Source organism: Leptonychotes weddellii, chromosome 7 (genome assembly GCF_054177405.1).
Source record: "Leptonychotes weddellii isolate Sample4059 chromosome 7, ASM5417740v2, whole genome shotgun sequence".
Classification (NCBI taxonomy): Eukaryota; Metazoa; Chordata; class Mammalia; order Carnivora; family Phocidae; genus Leptonychotes; species Leptonychotes weddellii.
Window position 1 is genome coordinate 32,015,020 of NC_138375.1, and position 16,155 is coordinate 32,031,174.

At 39.3% G+C, this 16,155-nt stretch overlaps 1 protein-coding gene across 1 annotated transcript in view; it reads right to left on the minus strand.

Moving 5' to 3' along the window:
- FGF10 (fibroblast growth factor 10) overlaps window positions 1-12,310 on the minus strand; it is an 81,095-nt gene extending 68,785 nt beyond the window's left edge. The window contains exon 1 of the mRNA XM_006729719.3: window positions 10,664-12,310. Within this exon, the coding sequence (XP_006729782.1) occupies window positions 10,664-11,018 (355 nt within the window). The 5' untranslated portion in view covers window positions 11,019-12,310. The remainder of the gene's footprint in view (window positions 1-10,663) is intronic.
- Window positions 12,311-16,155: the final 3,845 nt, after the last annotated feature.

The window sequence follows — 16,155 nt, forward strand, 5'->3', positions numbered from 1 at the left end:
CCTTCCCAGCACTACGTATATTTTAAGAACTTCTGCAGTAGGGACTATTTAAAATTTTTAAGTAATGATGAGTGCTAAAGAAGATGCCATTTGGGGTAGATCAGAAGAACTATTTCGTGTCCCTAGTATAAAATCAGTTTTGGGTTTTGGTTTGTTTGGCTGATCAAGCTAGAATTTCAATGTTTAGGTTATGTCTATTATACTATAATTTATATAGCCATGTAAAATATTTCTTTGCCTTCTCTTTGTTTTTCCTTTACTTCAAAAAGTAAAACAAATGAAAGTCTAATTTTAAATGCAAACTCTTAATGTAATATTGTAGCAGAAAAGTGAAGTCCTCAAATACAAGGGTATTTATATTACCCCCCCCACACGACAACACTTTCTAGTGTATTATACTTTGTGTTTCATAAGGTAGCCCCAGCCTGTAAACTCTGCTCCACCCCGTTTGCCTACCTGTTATTGCCTGGAAACTTCACGTAAGGTTTTGTGCCCACATGCTTCTGTGCCCTCTTTTAGGACATTCTTGCTCCTCTCTATTGGTGTCTAGCTGGAGTCCTTATCCTCAGTGTGATCCTGCCCATGTCATTCATGAATCCCATGGGTTGCTGTTCACTTCGTTTCTGCCCTGCTTCTTTGGTGGTTAGTATAAATGTCTTATATTATCTTCCAACCCCTTGTGAAGATTTCCTGTCTCTATCTCTAGATTGTAAACCCTTTGAGGCTATGGGCCAAAAAGGTCACAGTCATGGGATGAGAAACAAGAACCTTAACTACCGAATTTACTGAGAGCTGAGCATCTGTGATAATCCTGGTTCAAAACCGTATCATAACTTGAAGCATAGTTTGTCTTGAAATATTTCACCTAGAGTCACTTTTCTCTTTTTGCCTTTTCTGCAGTAATCTGCCTTCCTCCAGTCTCTACAGTTACCTGTTTTGTCCCTGTTTCTTTTCCTTTGTTTTTTTACAATATGTCCTTTTAACACATTTTTTATCTTCTTTATTTTCAACTCTTCTCTCTCTCCTCAAATTATCTTCAATTTTCCAATATCTGCTACTAGTCTATTAAACCAGACCTTTACTCTTTCCCCCCAAACTTTAGAGCATTACAGATGCTACAATTGCAAATCTTAAATAATTTCAGATGTTCTAATATTTTCTTTTTCTAAAAATGCCAGGTGTATTCCTCATTCCTGCCACTTTCTTCAGTTCCAATATTTTTACTTCCCACTTCAGCAAATAATCTGCTAGTTGTTTTCCTGATCCTTTCCCTTAAAACAAAGGGGAGCATCATCCTTACATTTTCTTTACATAATACCCATTTGCTGAGGCCTTATTAAGCACCAGGCACCATTAAGCTATTCATGCATTAAGTCTGACTTCTGCAAACTTCTCACCAAACCCCAGGCTCAGTGTGCCGATTCTGTACTTCTTGGAGGAGGCATCGCTCCCCATACTCTTCCCATCTCCACCTCCCACCTTCAAATGCCTCTTAGCCGTGAGGTTTAGAATAGTTCCCAGTTGTTTTCTTTTAGAGGACACTACTTGTTTCTTCCATAGCATTTACCCCAATTTTTCATCACATCTTTGTTTACTTGTTTTTTTTTTCTTTCTTTCTTTCTTTCTTTCTTTCTTTTTTTTTATTTTGGTCACTGTCTTTAGAGTGAAGCTCTGTGAGAGCAAAACCAGCATTGTTTTTCAGTACTGTATGTACATGTCACACGGTATCTGACACAAAGCGGCACTCAATTTCTGCTGAATGAATGAATAATCTCATTTAATCATTACCATATAGGAAAGAGGAAGGTATTGTCAATGTTGTTGTTTTACTGATAACAACTTGCCCAAGTCATACACTATTGTCTGGCAGTTCAAAGCCTCACCTACACCCACTTTTGTGTCTTTAAAGCGTCTTTGCAATCCAGGGCCATACTTGTAGTCACTTTTAATCAAAGCCCACACTTTTAATCCCTCTTTCCTACTGCCTCTTTAGCAGGACTCTGGACTTGGCCTTTCTTACTTTGATACCATGGCTGTGATTACTTCTGTAGGATTCCTTTTAGATCACAGGTTCTCATTTCAGTTAATTTAACATGCAGTCAAATGCCAGGGCTTGGGTTATATTTCCCTCACACCTTTCTTGTCATGTCAGCCCTTTTGCAGCGCTACTCATTAGCCTGATCTCTTTCCTGGGAGTTCAGAACCCTTGTCTCCATCACTCTAGCAAAGCATGTCCTCCTCCTTCCACAGTCTGTGTCTAAATGCTCTCTGGCTTCTTCTGCTTTTCTTCTGGCTTCGAACATTCTAATTATATGTTCTTTACCATCTCTCTTGCTTCAGCTTGAGAGCACTTCTGTAGTTTTGTTTATCAGGTTTTTATTCCATAATTTGATCAACACGCTTAGCACTTTTTTTTTTCATATTTGTAGAATCATACCCTTCTACGGAGATGTTTCAAAAAATCCCTAGAAATCTGGTTTACTACATTGGTAATTACTGTTATTAATAACATAGTAAATATAGCTCACTTTAGATGAGAAATAGTTTGTAAATTAATATCATGTGTCACTATTTTCCCCATGTTACAAAATATTCATTTTTCTTTTAATAATTCTATCAATAAATCGAAGCAATTTAGGCTTTGGAAATATACCTACATCTATATATCTATATACTTTGAAATAAGTGTGTTTTTTTAATTTGAAATCAATCGTAAAAAGAAGCTTGGCTTTTAATTATTATGGTAACAGAGCAATCTAACTTATATAGTCAGATTCTGTATATAATAAAAATAAATTTAATTCAGCAATCAGTACAAAAAGACTCTTCCTTGAAAGAAATATGAACATACATGTATCTATTAATTCAAATTCTAACTCCTGTAGGTGTCTTAATATTTTTCCAACAAAGATATGTGCATTTCTATATTTGGTCAGTCTGGAATATATATATATATGCATGTGTATTTTACATTTTTTCCCCTTTGATAGCCATTATTAATGAGAAAATGGGTTTTATTTTTAAAAGTTAACATTTGACAGGGATGTACAGAGAAGCTTTGTAATGTAAGGGAAATCACGGAAGTTGGAAATAGTAAAGACCTTTATGGTTAGCATTCATCTTCTTAGAGACAAATGATGACTAAAATAGAAGAGGAATAGTTATTTGATTCCCTAAATCATCTTCACTTTCTCTTATAGGAGTCCAGACAAAGACAAAAAAAGTAAGGAAATTGACAAAGTAGCTAGTAAGTGTTACATGTACTAAAACAAGTTACAAGAAAGGTAAAATGAACCTGCAAAGAGAGTTATTGGAAACAGAATATTTAATCTGGGGAAAAATACAAGATGATGATTTAGTAACCAGACAGCATTCATTTGCAGAAGGTACTTATCTGTGGTTTGCCTATTTCACTAAAGGCAAAGCTATAAGAAATTGACCTGAGTGCTGGGATAAGGGAGAATTCACTGAAGATTCAAACTGAGAAGAGACTCCTGATGGAGTATGTGGAATTTACATTGCTGAAGACTTTCATGCATAGAATATAAGCTGTCTTGGATGTTGCACATCCAAAAAGGTTGAGACTGCTGGCTCCAAATATAATATGACATGATATGTCATATTATAAGCAATGATAATGGATGACTTTCCCTGACCTAAATGGTATGGAAAGGGTTTGGAAACCGGGGAAAATGTGGGGTGGGGTGGGGGGGGACAAGAAAAAGAGGAGGAAAATAATGAAGGACTGAAAAAGTATCATGGGTTCACACTGCCTCAGAGGCAGGGCTATCACAGATGTCTAATAGTTCAGCTGTATAAATGCCTCAAGACAGAACTATTAGAATTTGGTGAGCCTTAAATTGTAGAGACTCTATGAATAGGTCAGGTTATCCTCAAACAGGGGCAATGCATCAAAAAAGGTTAAGGATGAACTAACACGTATGTTTTTCAGTAAAGCATGTTAACACCAGGTGCTTCAAAGAAAATAATGATTACAGGAAAATGCCTTTTAAAAAAAGTTCTCAATTTTGCAGTTAACCATTGCTACTTGTAATTAAGTTGCAGTTAACCCACACCATTCACAATTAAGTGATAGTTGTGGTGCAATTATTGGGTTATATTTAGTTGACAGTTACCTGAAGTTGGGGATATATTGACTTAATCAATACTTTGCCTCTTCTATTATGGTTAATTAAATGGTTCATTAATCGCTCAGTGTCATCATTCACTGTAGGAAGCATGCCAAACATTTGAAAATTCCTCGTTAATGATAACACACATACTGACAGATTAGATATAGGTAAAGGTGGACAGATTTAGGCTGAAGAATTATTAGGTGAACTATAAAATAAGGCAATGCTTTACTGCCAGCACTATGAATCTTTCAAATGGTAATTGGATGCACGTGTTAGCAGCAGTAAAAAGTCACTGTCCAGTTGTCCACCTTACATGGGAATCTACTCTGAGTGTCGTCTTTGATTTATTGTTCCAATTAGAACACAGTGTTCAAAGAAAGAACACAACTGACCTGATTTAAAGGCAAGGGAGCCTTTAAGGCCATTATTTGGTGGATGACCTGGCTCCCTTTTAGATATCTTGAAACTTTCTATTTGTGTCAACTCTGTACTGATTAAATATTTGGTTTTAAACTGATTCTATAAAGCATCGACATTTTGTATTCATTAATTCTTGATCAGAGTGTCACTGATGACTTCCCAAGATGCAGATATATTTTCTCTCACTAACTTTAAAGGCCTATTTCTAGGTTGTCACTTGTCATCCTGACTGACTGGCACAAGTAAAGGTAACAGGCACTAAAAAAAAAAAAAAAAAAAAAAAGAGTGCCAATCATGAAAAGTAAGTATTTTTGATTGGCAAAACCAAGTAACAAACACCACTGGTCAAATGGTAAGTGTAAACGATCTTAAATCATTGCAGTATACCATGAAAAATGAAGATTTTTCTGCATAAAGGACTTGAGACAAAATGAGGTTCATTATCTTCTAGATATGCTAGACTGTGATAAAGCTGTATTAAAATTACATAAACATAAATCTTATGTCCCATCTTACTGGAAAATTAAAAGAGAACTTTAATTTCTGGGAGGGAAATGCTAATATTTTACTTACTTACATTAAGCAAGTATCAACTGTTAACGCTAACAAATGTTGGAACAGTAATACTAAAAACGTCATCTGAATTACTCCTCATTACAAAGTTCACAGAATTAATGTTAAGATAGATTAAAATCACTTTGAACTAATACACATGTATTACTCTTCCTTCTGAAGCATAATAAAGAAATCTCATTTGTACTAAAATTTTGGATAAGCATACAGACATTTAAGGCTTAGGAAAGATGTAGATATTCACAGGCAGCTCATAAATGTGAGGAACATTAGCTCCATTTCAAATGAGCTGCCAACTTTTTTCCAACATTTTGGCTTGTGGAAAGTCAGACGTTTGGATAATAAATGGGATTTGCCTCTGCACATTAAGGTAACTGTGCAGGAATTTAAAGTGCTCATTCATATTCTACTATAAGTTCATTAAACACTAAAAAAAAATGAACTGGAATAAGCCTTTTTGCTCTAAACCAGACAGTAAAAATATAGAAGAAAATATGCATGTAATGGAGTTTCCTTCATTCTATAAGACCCAGTTTCTCTTTTAAATTCTGGGCTTAAACATCATTTTGAAAACACCTGTTTCTAAAGAGTGATCCATACCTTTGCCTAATAGATTCCTAAAATACCCAAGACCTACCTAAAGTTTAGCATTTCTGAATTCTCATACTCTAATGTTGGCATGTGATTTCTGCCAACTGTTTTCTTGGATTTCTTCTAGTAGGTTATAAATCAGATTTATGAAAAGGAAACTATGTGTATTTTTTAATGGATTTATGATAAAGCCATCAAAGTGGAAAGTCCATATGGTAGGAATGCGGTAAAGGTAACAGGACAGTGTCATGTAAACATTAAGTACAGTGCCTTCCACCTTCATAAATCTTCAATGCGCATGATTAAGTGCTGCCAGTTATAAATTATGCAACCAAACTCTAGAAATGACTACAACTTAAATAAGACACCAGAGGAAGCCGTAAGTTGTATATAGGTTTTCTTTCCAAAAATCCATTGTATATTTATTAGGAGATGATATTCAAGTCCCTATTTTCCTCCATAATTACTTTCTCACATTATTTAACTTCCTACAGTAAGTCCTAGTCCTGATTTAAAAGTAATAATGCAAACTTTAATCCTAGACAGTAATTTGTCATTTATATGAGCTGAAGTACCTTTTTGATTTGCAGACTCATTTTAAAATTTTCTTTTATATATATATATATAGCTTGTCTCTCTCTCTCTATACACACACACACACACACACACAGACAGACATATATGTAGCTTGAGGTCTCTATGATTTTGTCCTTTTTAGAGTCATGTATCAGAAGTTTCTGCAAAAGCCCAATTTCACACTGTTATTTACAATCAAATTATTTTATTACATGTGGGAACAATTAAACATTTTGCCCTCAGCTATAAACAGTTACTATATACAATGACATTCATGGATTTTTCTTAAATGGTCATGTATTTCTAATGCCCTGTTAAAGAGGTGAGATCCATGTACATGCATTCTGTGTTTCCATAAGCAAATATATTCCCAAACAAAATATTAAAAGAGATACTTCACTTAGAGAATGCACTGACCTTGTCTGATAGCATGTAGCCACCTGCAGTGAGGATACCTTGAACATGTTTCATTTCTGTTCCTCTCTCAATTTACTACTGTTCCAGTTTGAACCTGAAGAACTGTTGGTGTTCATAGCAAGAAGTGATTAAGATTTTGGATAATTTGTTTTTTAGAGTTTTGAGGTGTCTAATTCAAATATATTGGCATCAATGTTGCCAGTAGTGGAGGTAAAAGAAATAATATAACCAAATAGATCTGGTCTTGACCTGACTCTGCCAATTTCCAGTTGAATGACCTTGGGTAATTTCCTTTTTTCAGTTTACTTTGAAAAAATGTGAATAGTTATATCTAAACTATAGGACCATTATGTGTTAAATGATCTATATATTGAAGAAATAGGTACATGCTATGCAGTACATACTGATTTCTATGTTGTTTCCCAAACTCCTTTCCCGCAAAGACTCATAAGCACTGTGGCTTTCCATTTTGAGGACAGCCATTCTTGGATCTCTCAAGTTTAGGGATACATTTTCTTTTTACTAACTCCCATTTTCTACAAGTGACAACCATGAGAGAAGCCCATGGTCCACTCACATCCAGAAATAAGTCTACCAGTCCCAGTTGCAAGGGTACCTAACAGATGTATCCAGCCTTTCTAGGGGGCCAGAACTGGAGCTGAATAGTAATGTTTCAAGGGCAAAGCTCTAGATATAAATAATGATAAAACAAACTTCAATGAGCCTAAGCACATCTAGTGACAGATACACTACAGCTATTCTAAATTATTCAAGTTTTCTCAGACTTCTAGCAGAAGAACCATAATTCATCTCTGCTCCCTTTATTCTATTTTCATATAATGGCATAGAAGCAAACCCAAAACTAACCCCTTCCACTAAAAAAAAAAGGTTATAATCACCCAAATTGAGCAAATTGAGAAGAGTTTCTTTAGCCCATATCACATTTTTAGAACCATCCAATTTCTGGGAACCAGCTTTGGAGGTAGAAGTTAAAAATGATTTTGCAATGCTTATGGGTGATTTCTTTACTTCCCTTTTGTTAGTATTTTGCTGGCAAAAAGCCAATAAAGCAGTTGTTTAATTACCCAGGACATCCCAAACATGTAACCTCTTAGATAAGCTGTTACTGTATTTTAGCAGCAATAATACCAGGGTCAAAAGTAACAAAGAAAATTAAGCTTCAAATAAGCAAACCTCAAAAGAACAGCTTTGTATATTGAGAATAATTAATAACTTGTTTAGGAAAATGTTACTGAAAAGTGGTTTTTGGACAAGGAACTGACACTCTTCAGAAACCCTAATATTTAACAGGCTACCATTTGGTGGGCTGGCTGGCTGGTTACCCTGTAGGCATGGCAAAAGTTTGCTCACATGTAATTATGCAACATTTAGACAATATCTTAATGATACCATGTAGTTCAGCTGAATCAGTCCAGCTGGAAATTGTAGCAGTGTTCTGATTAGCCAGCCACATGTGAAATTAAGGCTTTTTCAACCTCTACTTTTCACTTGCTATGTCTTGATACAGATGTTCTTGGAAAGCCTAAGTTATTTGTGGTTTGACATTATTTAACAGAGTAAGCCCCACCCCCTTTCATTTTCAACCACTGATTATGATTGCATTACTATATAAGATATGATATTTTAACAAGGGCTTTTGCTATACTTTATCATATGGAAGAGATATTATTGTACTTTGGACAGTTAGAATGGAAATTTTCCACACTAGTTTTTATGCAATAAAAATTGTATACTCTTCTCTTTGCAGATAATTCTTACTATAAAAATATAATTCAATTTATATCCCTGGCAATCATTTTATTAAATAAGCACACATGATTATTATTTTAGAAAATATTAATTTCAGTTGCATGAATAAACTAGTATAGATTGGTCCTTATATCATGTCATAAAGACACTTAAAATATACCAATAGCAAAATCAAGTTAGTGTCTAAAAAAAAAAAAAAAAACACCAGAATTTTGCCCAAGGTTAACACTTTGAAAATATATTTATCTCCATGAACTAAAAATACAAAGAAGAGTTTCAGTCAATGGGCATTTTTTTTTTTTTTAACTCCCAGCTCACTCCTCAGCAAGTGTTTAGCTTACTTCTTCCCCATAATTCTACCTGGATGACAGCACAACTATTTTGTTTTAGAAGTGAACAAAGGTATTAAATTTTAAACAACAACTATACCATCTAAACGCAGTATCTAATGAATTCAGGTAACAAATGACTTTCAAACAAAAAAATCATAAATGACATTATTTCAGCCACTTTCTATGAATCAGAATGGAAAAAAATAGGTAATGGACTATTTACCATCTCTATGTTAAACACTAGGTGGAATATTTTAAGATACTTTCACAAGTATTTTTATTACTTATAAACCTATCGCTAATTTTAGTAAATGGAAGCAGCAGCTGAAGAGGAACAGAAGCTAATGTTGAATATATGTGGATCGCCAAATAAGAAATCTAAGTCTTAATTCCTGTAGATCTTTATTTAAAAAGAAAATGCTAAATTCTGATTAACTGTCTTTCCCCTTAGTACCAGATACTTTTCTGGGCCAATGTATCTTGGAATGTCCCACCTACGTATTTAAGTTAGTTGGCAAGAAATTCCCAAACAACTGACACATAAAGGTCCCTTTAAAAGGTAACTTGGAAGGACCATTGAGATAATGCTAAATGGTCATTAAAGATGTTTAAATGTTATTGTCTACTGTCTTCAGTGTGCCGTTACATAGCCTCGGGATCCTTTCAAATAGCAATCAATAGAGGGTGAATAAGTCTCACCACTTGAAAGTAACTAGGAAAGGAAGCCAACAGAGTAATCTGGCTTTGCTGGACTGATTCAAGAAGAGACACAATATCCACCCCTCCTCTTCTAGTTCTCCCTCCCCCTACCCAGCCCACACCCCTGCAAGAAAGAAAGAAGAGAAAGAGCTAAAGAAGGAAAGAGAGAGAGAAAGGAAAATGGATGGGGCAGAGGGCATAATTTATCCTGAGCAGAAAACCTCATCCAATGAGACAAACTATAGCCATGGAAACAGACTTCATGACTTTTACTTTGAAAATAAAAGAATGACAATGAAATTTGTGTGAGGTCTGTGTGAATCCAGTCCCAGATGTTTACAGTGCTGTAGGAGTATGGCTCTGCAATATGAGAGGTTTCAGAAGAAACGAGTACAACAGGACACCACAAAGCAACGCATATGCCATTGACAATGCAGACATGAGCATCATGTTACCTAGAGAGAAGGCAGGCAGAAGACAAATAGCAGCGGTGGTGCCTGAAGAGCTAACTTCATGGACTGCAATCACTCAAACCAACATGAGGGGCCAAGGGAAAAAAAAAAATCAAAACCAGAAAAATGTTTGCACTCCTGTCTAGATAGGTAGTAGGGTAAAGAGATGGGGGTGGGGAGCCAGCGGAATTGACTTTTCTTTCTTAAAGCTCCCATAAAGCCCCTGTAATTGACAGCGGATAATTATTTTCAGCTTGAGAAAACTGTCCCAAAACTCTTAATAAGATTGCCAGCGAAAAGAAACCAAATGTGTTTACTCGAGCCAGTTCCAGAAGGGAGGGAAAGGGGACCTTGAGATGAGGTGCGGAAGGGCTATGGAGACGGAGGGGGGCATCTAGGCGCAGCAACAACTCTCCAGCGCCCTGCGTGGTCCCGGGAATGACAAGCCGGAGAGAGAGAGAAGGGGCAGATGGGGTGGCAAGGAATGGGGGGTGTGGAGGGCGCTGCGTCAAGGGGAGGGGGGGCGGCAGCACAATGTATGGGGGGGAGTGATTTAGTGTGAAAGTATTCCACTTAATCATTTTACAGGGGTTGGGGACGTAAATATTTAGCTGGCCACATCTGGAACAGATTTTCCCCCCCTTGTGGGGTGGGGGGTGGATAATTGGAAGGAGGGGAGCGCGCATTTGTTACTTACTGTACGGGCAGTTCTCCTTCTTGGTACCGCTGACCTTCCCGTTCTTCTCGATCTTGAGAAAGTACTTGGTAAAAGAGAAGAGCTTTCTCCAGCGGACATCTCCTTGGAGGTGATTGTAGCTCCGCACGTGCCTCCCCGCACTAGAAGGAGAGGAGAAGGAGGAAGAGGACGCGGAGGACGAGGACGAGGAGGAGGAGGAAGAGGAGTTGGTGGCCTCTGGTGACACCATGCCCTGACCAAGGGCTGGGCAGGTGACAGGGATGGAAGACACCAAGAACAGCAACAAGAAGCAGCAGCCGCTGCCAGGCAGGTGGGGAAAGGCTGAGGCACAATGTGTCAGTATCCATTTCCACATTGTACTGAAACTCTCGGCACTGGAGATTGTCTCATCAGAAGGAACATACTGGACGGGTAAGACCTGGTGCGAGGCAAGGAGACAGCTGGAGGTGGCGGCCGCTGGTTAGCTCCCTCGGGGCGCAGATCTGGCCAGAAGTGAATGCACCAACATCCATAACTCCTCGGAAGGGCCGGCTGCCTCTCCTCGCTCCTTTCTCGGGCCCGCCGCCGAGCGCCTCTCGAGTCTCCCGGTGAATGGTGAACGTGGGTGGCCGCAGTGGCAGGAGCTGGTGGCGGCGGCGGCGGAGGTGGTCACCAGCGGTCTTCACTCCCCTAGGAGTTACTTTGTTCTCTTCTTCACCCCTTTCTTCACCATGTTAGATGCAAAAAAAGGTCTGAAAAACAGATGACAGCACGGTGAACAAAACCCACAGAGGTTGGGGTGGGAGGCTGGGGGGAGATGTCTGCGCCTCTCGGGGCTTGGCACCTTCTGGTCCCTCTCCGCAGAGCCCCAGCCCGCTAGCCAGTTCTAAAAGCGCGTCCCTTTGCGGTTGTCAGAACGGGAGGCAAGCTGCCGGTCGCCGATGTTTCCTTCCCCGTCTTGCTTTCTCTTTTTGGTGGTGCCTGTTGATCTGAAGCCTCCAGAAAGTCACTTCTTGTTTGGGGGAGATGGCGGTTGGTGTTTTGTTTGGTCCTCTTTCCCTCCCCACCCCCCCCTTCCTTTGGAAAGCCCTCTTGTAAACAGGTTGAAGCCTGGAGTCTAAATGTCAGTGATTCTAAGCCAGAGGTGGGCTCTGCCTCTGCTGGTCAGACCTCATTTGCAGGGGTGGAGGAACGGGGGGAGGGGGTCAAACGGCGGTGGGACATCTGAAACCCTCGGCTGCTGGGAACGCCAGGGAGCGGGAGGCGGAGGGGGCCGAGAGAGGGGGGAGAGTAGGGGAGCAAGGAGGGGAGAGCGCGATGCCTCCGCGCGGAGCCGGGGGCTGCCGGGTCCCTTCCGTGTGGCCCCGCGGCCGCAGGCAGCCTCCGCCCCGCGCCTCCAGCTCCGGCGAATTGCTGCAAAGTGGCCGTGTGCTGGCTGCGCCGGCCACCAGCGCGAGCTGGCTCCTCGGGCTTTCCCAAGTTTGCTGTCTCCAGCCTGAACCAGTCGCCTCTGGGGAGCCCCCTTCTCACTTGTTTTCCAGCGTAGGATTTTTTTTTTTTTTTCTCCCTTCTTTTGGCAGTGAAGTACTTCAGAGCCACCTGGAGCTTGGTGCTTGGCTGACTGTTTTTAACCCCCCTCTGGCTCCCAGAAGGAGGGGAGGGCTGGGGGAGAAAGCAGAAGATGCTGTGGATGAACTCTCTAAAGCAGCAGATTATAAACTGGTCGGAGTGAGCACAGAAAAGGGAGACATACTTAGCTTCTTTTCCTCCTCTTCTGCCAGCTTCCAAGGAGGTCTCTGCTTTAATGCATCACTGATTTCTCGCTTCCGTTGCCGAAGTAAAAAGTTCACACTTTGGCCCTCTCTGCCTTTTAAGCTCAGGGAGATTTATCGTCACCCTTAAAAGTCGCCTCTCTCTTGGTGCAAATGAAATGGGGGACCTAAAAGACCAATTTCTAATTGCTAGCATGAGTCCTTTACTGAATCAGGCGTACACTTCAAAGCGAACGCACTTTATTGAGATTGCAAAGATTTACCCATAGGATTTGGCCGAATGTTCTGCTGTTTTCTATGCGATTTCCTTTGCACTTTGCCATAAAAGGGGCGTCTTCTTTTTTCTATCTTTACATTTAGTGTTAAGGGGGCTCTGTTTTACGATACAGCTCCACTACCAGTTCTCCCTCTTTCTCACACTCACCACGTCGCAACACCCTCATTGCTAGCGACGCTCACAACCCAGGTATAGACAGAACCAAATCCCTGGCTAGGAAGCCTTGCCAGGAATTAAGAGGCACGAGAGGCAAGTAACTGTGATAATCGGTTCCGATCCGAGTAAGAGATAGTTCCTAGAGGATCGCTACGAGAACTGCTCTGTACTAGGGAAGGCTTGACTGGGAGGAGTAACGGAAGATGTAATGGTGTAAAATATTTACGTTCTGTAAGGCGGTTAGACATTAGTGTTATGTTGAAGCATATGAAATTGCCACTATTTTATATTTCTCGACCTTCCCAAGTGGCAACTTCATATGGTTCACCAAACTTAATAGACTGCTATTCTAAGATGGAGAATCACTTCAAGGTGAACTTGGGAGTTTGACCTCTGTAACTATAATTCCAAGGGAGCTAATCGGAAGAGCTGGTGTATATAAAACAAGCCAGAATCCCTGTAATGTGCATTTGACCTCAGTCTTCATTGTGAACAGGAGAAAATACAGAGAAATAAAAAAATCTAGCTTTAGAGATGGGCATTAGGAATGATTGCCCAATTATGTTGTTTAGTGACCTGAAAAAAATGACTTTACATGCATGCGCTTATATTTTCCTACGCATTCAGAGCCTTTGAAATAAAACTATGTAATGCTAGAATCAGGATTTTAATTGCATTTGTTTATAACCAATTGCAATGCTTACTGAAAAGATTTTGACAGTGTGGTCAATAGCACAGTAGGCTTTTTATATAACCAGTTTTGATTTCTGTAGCCATTAATTGGAAAGTTAAATAAAGAACATATGTCATTCGAATGCTCAAAGTTTTGTTCTTTTATTAAAGCATGGATGTTTAAAAATGAAATCACTGTGCTAATTTAATTTTCTAGTTCACAGTTTTATACCTGAGCTAACAAATGCCTGAGAGAAAGTATAGTGTTTCTAAGGGACTTAAGTTTCAGTCCAATTGTTCAGTAGAATCCAAATGTTTGAATTGACAACTAATTAAAACTGCATGTTTTTTTAATGTTTGATGAAACCATACAGTAAAGATTCTGCTGTGAAAAATTACAGAATTAGGAAGTTATAATTTTGAGGTTTCTCTACACTGGGCATCAACACTATTGACGCCAGCTTGAGATCCTTTTAATTTTTTTTTTTAAACTCACAATAGACACCCCCTCCTACACTGAAGGTAGTCTCCCCTCTACCCCCCTCACCCCCACATCTACTGACTTTCTGCTCCAGTAGAGAAAGCTATTCAGATCTTTGTGAGAAGTTTTGTGTTTTTATTCTGTTTGAAATGGGAAAAAAAAAACAAAACACTTCATCAAACTTCCATATTAAAATCTGGTTGCAGCAGGTGCAGTGTTTAAAACTAGAGTCCTTTCGCCGTTCTTCTGTACAGCGTGATGACAGGAAGGGCATTTACAAAACAGCCCAAAGGAAAAGCTGACATAGCTTTTTAGATTATATCTCATTCTTCTTTTTCTTTTCTGTACAGCCTTTCTTTTATAGCACAGTTGAATCCCTAAATACTCTGCTGCTTTGCATTGTTAGGTCACCTCTTAGGTTAGCCCGAGAAAGCCTGAGAAAAGTTCCACAGGAAAGATGCACTATTTAACGGAATTCAATCTCTCCCAATAGATTTGAATCACTAACATAAATGTATGAATGTAGATTATATCTCTGTAATGAGGCCTGAATCATTCTCAGTTACTTCAAAGGACTGAAATTCTACCTTCCTTTTTTAGCAGCAATAATCAGGTCTTAATGGGTTCCTTTATTAATTGTTTCTCTGCAACGACTGAAAAGGACAGGACAAGCTTCAGATTGGAGTGGTACCTACTAATTCTAAAAGGCTGTTTTTCTTTTTTTCCAACCTCTGGAAGGCATGCTTTATTTCTGTGTCCTAAACATATCCAGTAATATTAGGCTAGCTCTTTATTGGAGGAAATAGATGTGGTCTTTTGTTTAATTTGATGTCTCAAGAAGCTACTGACGCTTTGAAAAGCAAGTTCGTGGCAGCAGCCCCTGAAGAATCCTAAATGGTGACTGTTTGACCTCAGAGAAGCCGTTTGCCTATGTACTTCCAGATCCTTCAGTAGCTCTTCTGTTTGAGCGGTTTACATTTTAAGTATGTATTTCCTGGATTCTTTATGTTGCTTGGCACTATCTGTGGTTCAATTACAAGATGTGTGTTCTATAATGTGTGATGTAATTGGCAGTGTCAGTAAGCTGCTTCAAATAATAATACATCAGGTCAAAAGTCAGCCAGGCTGTTCCACAAAGTAGACATGTGCAGGCCTCATTTTTGAAGTCTGCAGTGGTAGTCATCGTGACTATGTGTTCCAGCCCATGTTCCCTTTCAGATACGGGAGATGCCAGTTTTTTTTTTTGTTTTTTTTTTAAAGATTTTATGTATTCAGTGGAGAGAGAGAGCATGCACACAACTGGGGGGAGGAGGAGCAGAGGGAGAGGGAGAAGGGGGTCCTGGCTGAGCGGGGAGCCTGATGCAGGACTCCATCCCAGGACCCTGGGATCATGACCTGAGCCGAAGGCAGACGCTTCACCGACTGAACCACCCAGGCGCCCTGGGAAGATGTCAGTTTTAAGGCATTGTTGGGGCTTCTGGTCTTCCCAGAATGTGGCTAGAGATGATGCTTATGGTCAGTGACATTTGGGCCAAATCAAATAGTGATATCTTATTTTTTTAAGAGGGGGTTTCAATTGAAAGGAAACGGAGTCTTAAACCACAGAGAGCAGTGCGGTACTTGAGAGCCAGGGGGAACTTTAGCAATAGCTGTATCCAACTCGATCACTTTATAGCTGAATGAACTGATGCCCAAGTCACTCAGTGGTAGAAGAGAGTTTAGAACTCAGGTGCTGAGTCCTAATTTTAACAACCATAGGCTGCTGTCCTAATTTTGTTGGTAACACCTGCCTTGTCTGTTTTCTCTTTTCCCCACTCTCGGCTCCTCTTCTCCTTATCACTGACCACTCATCACTCTAATGTCTGAGATGCCAGGGTGGAAATGATAAGGGGTTAGGAGGCTTTACTTATGCAAAACCAATATATCTTTGCTGCAATAGATTAGCCAGAGAAAAGTAATAAAATAGCTTGGTGTTGAATTATTGGGTACCAGTTGATTTGCTGAATAAATATTGATGTATACATTTGGCAAAGGGGACTATGTTATCAAAACTTGTGAAATGAACACAATTAGAAAGCAATGCATGCCACATGTTTTCGGAATAATCAAGGATTTTTTTTTTCTACATAATCTGAATTTGTAAGTTCTACTCCAG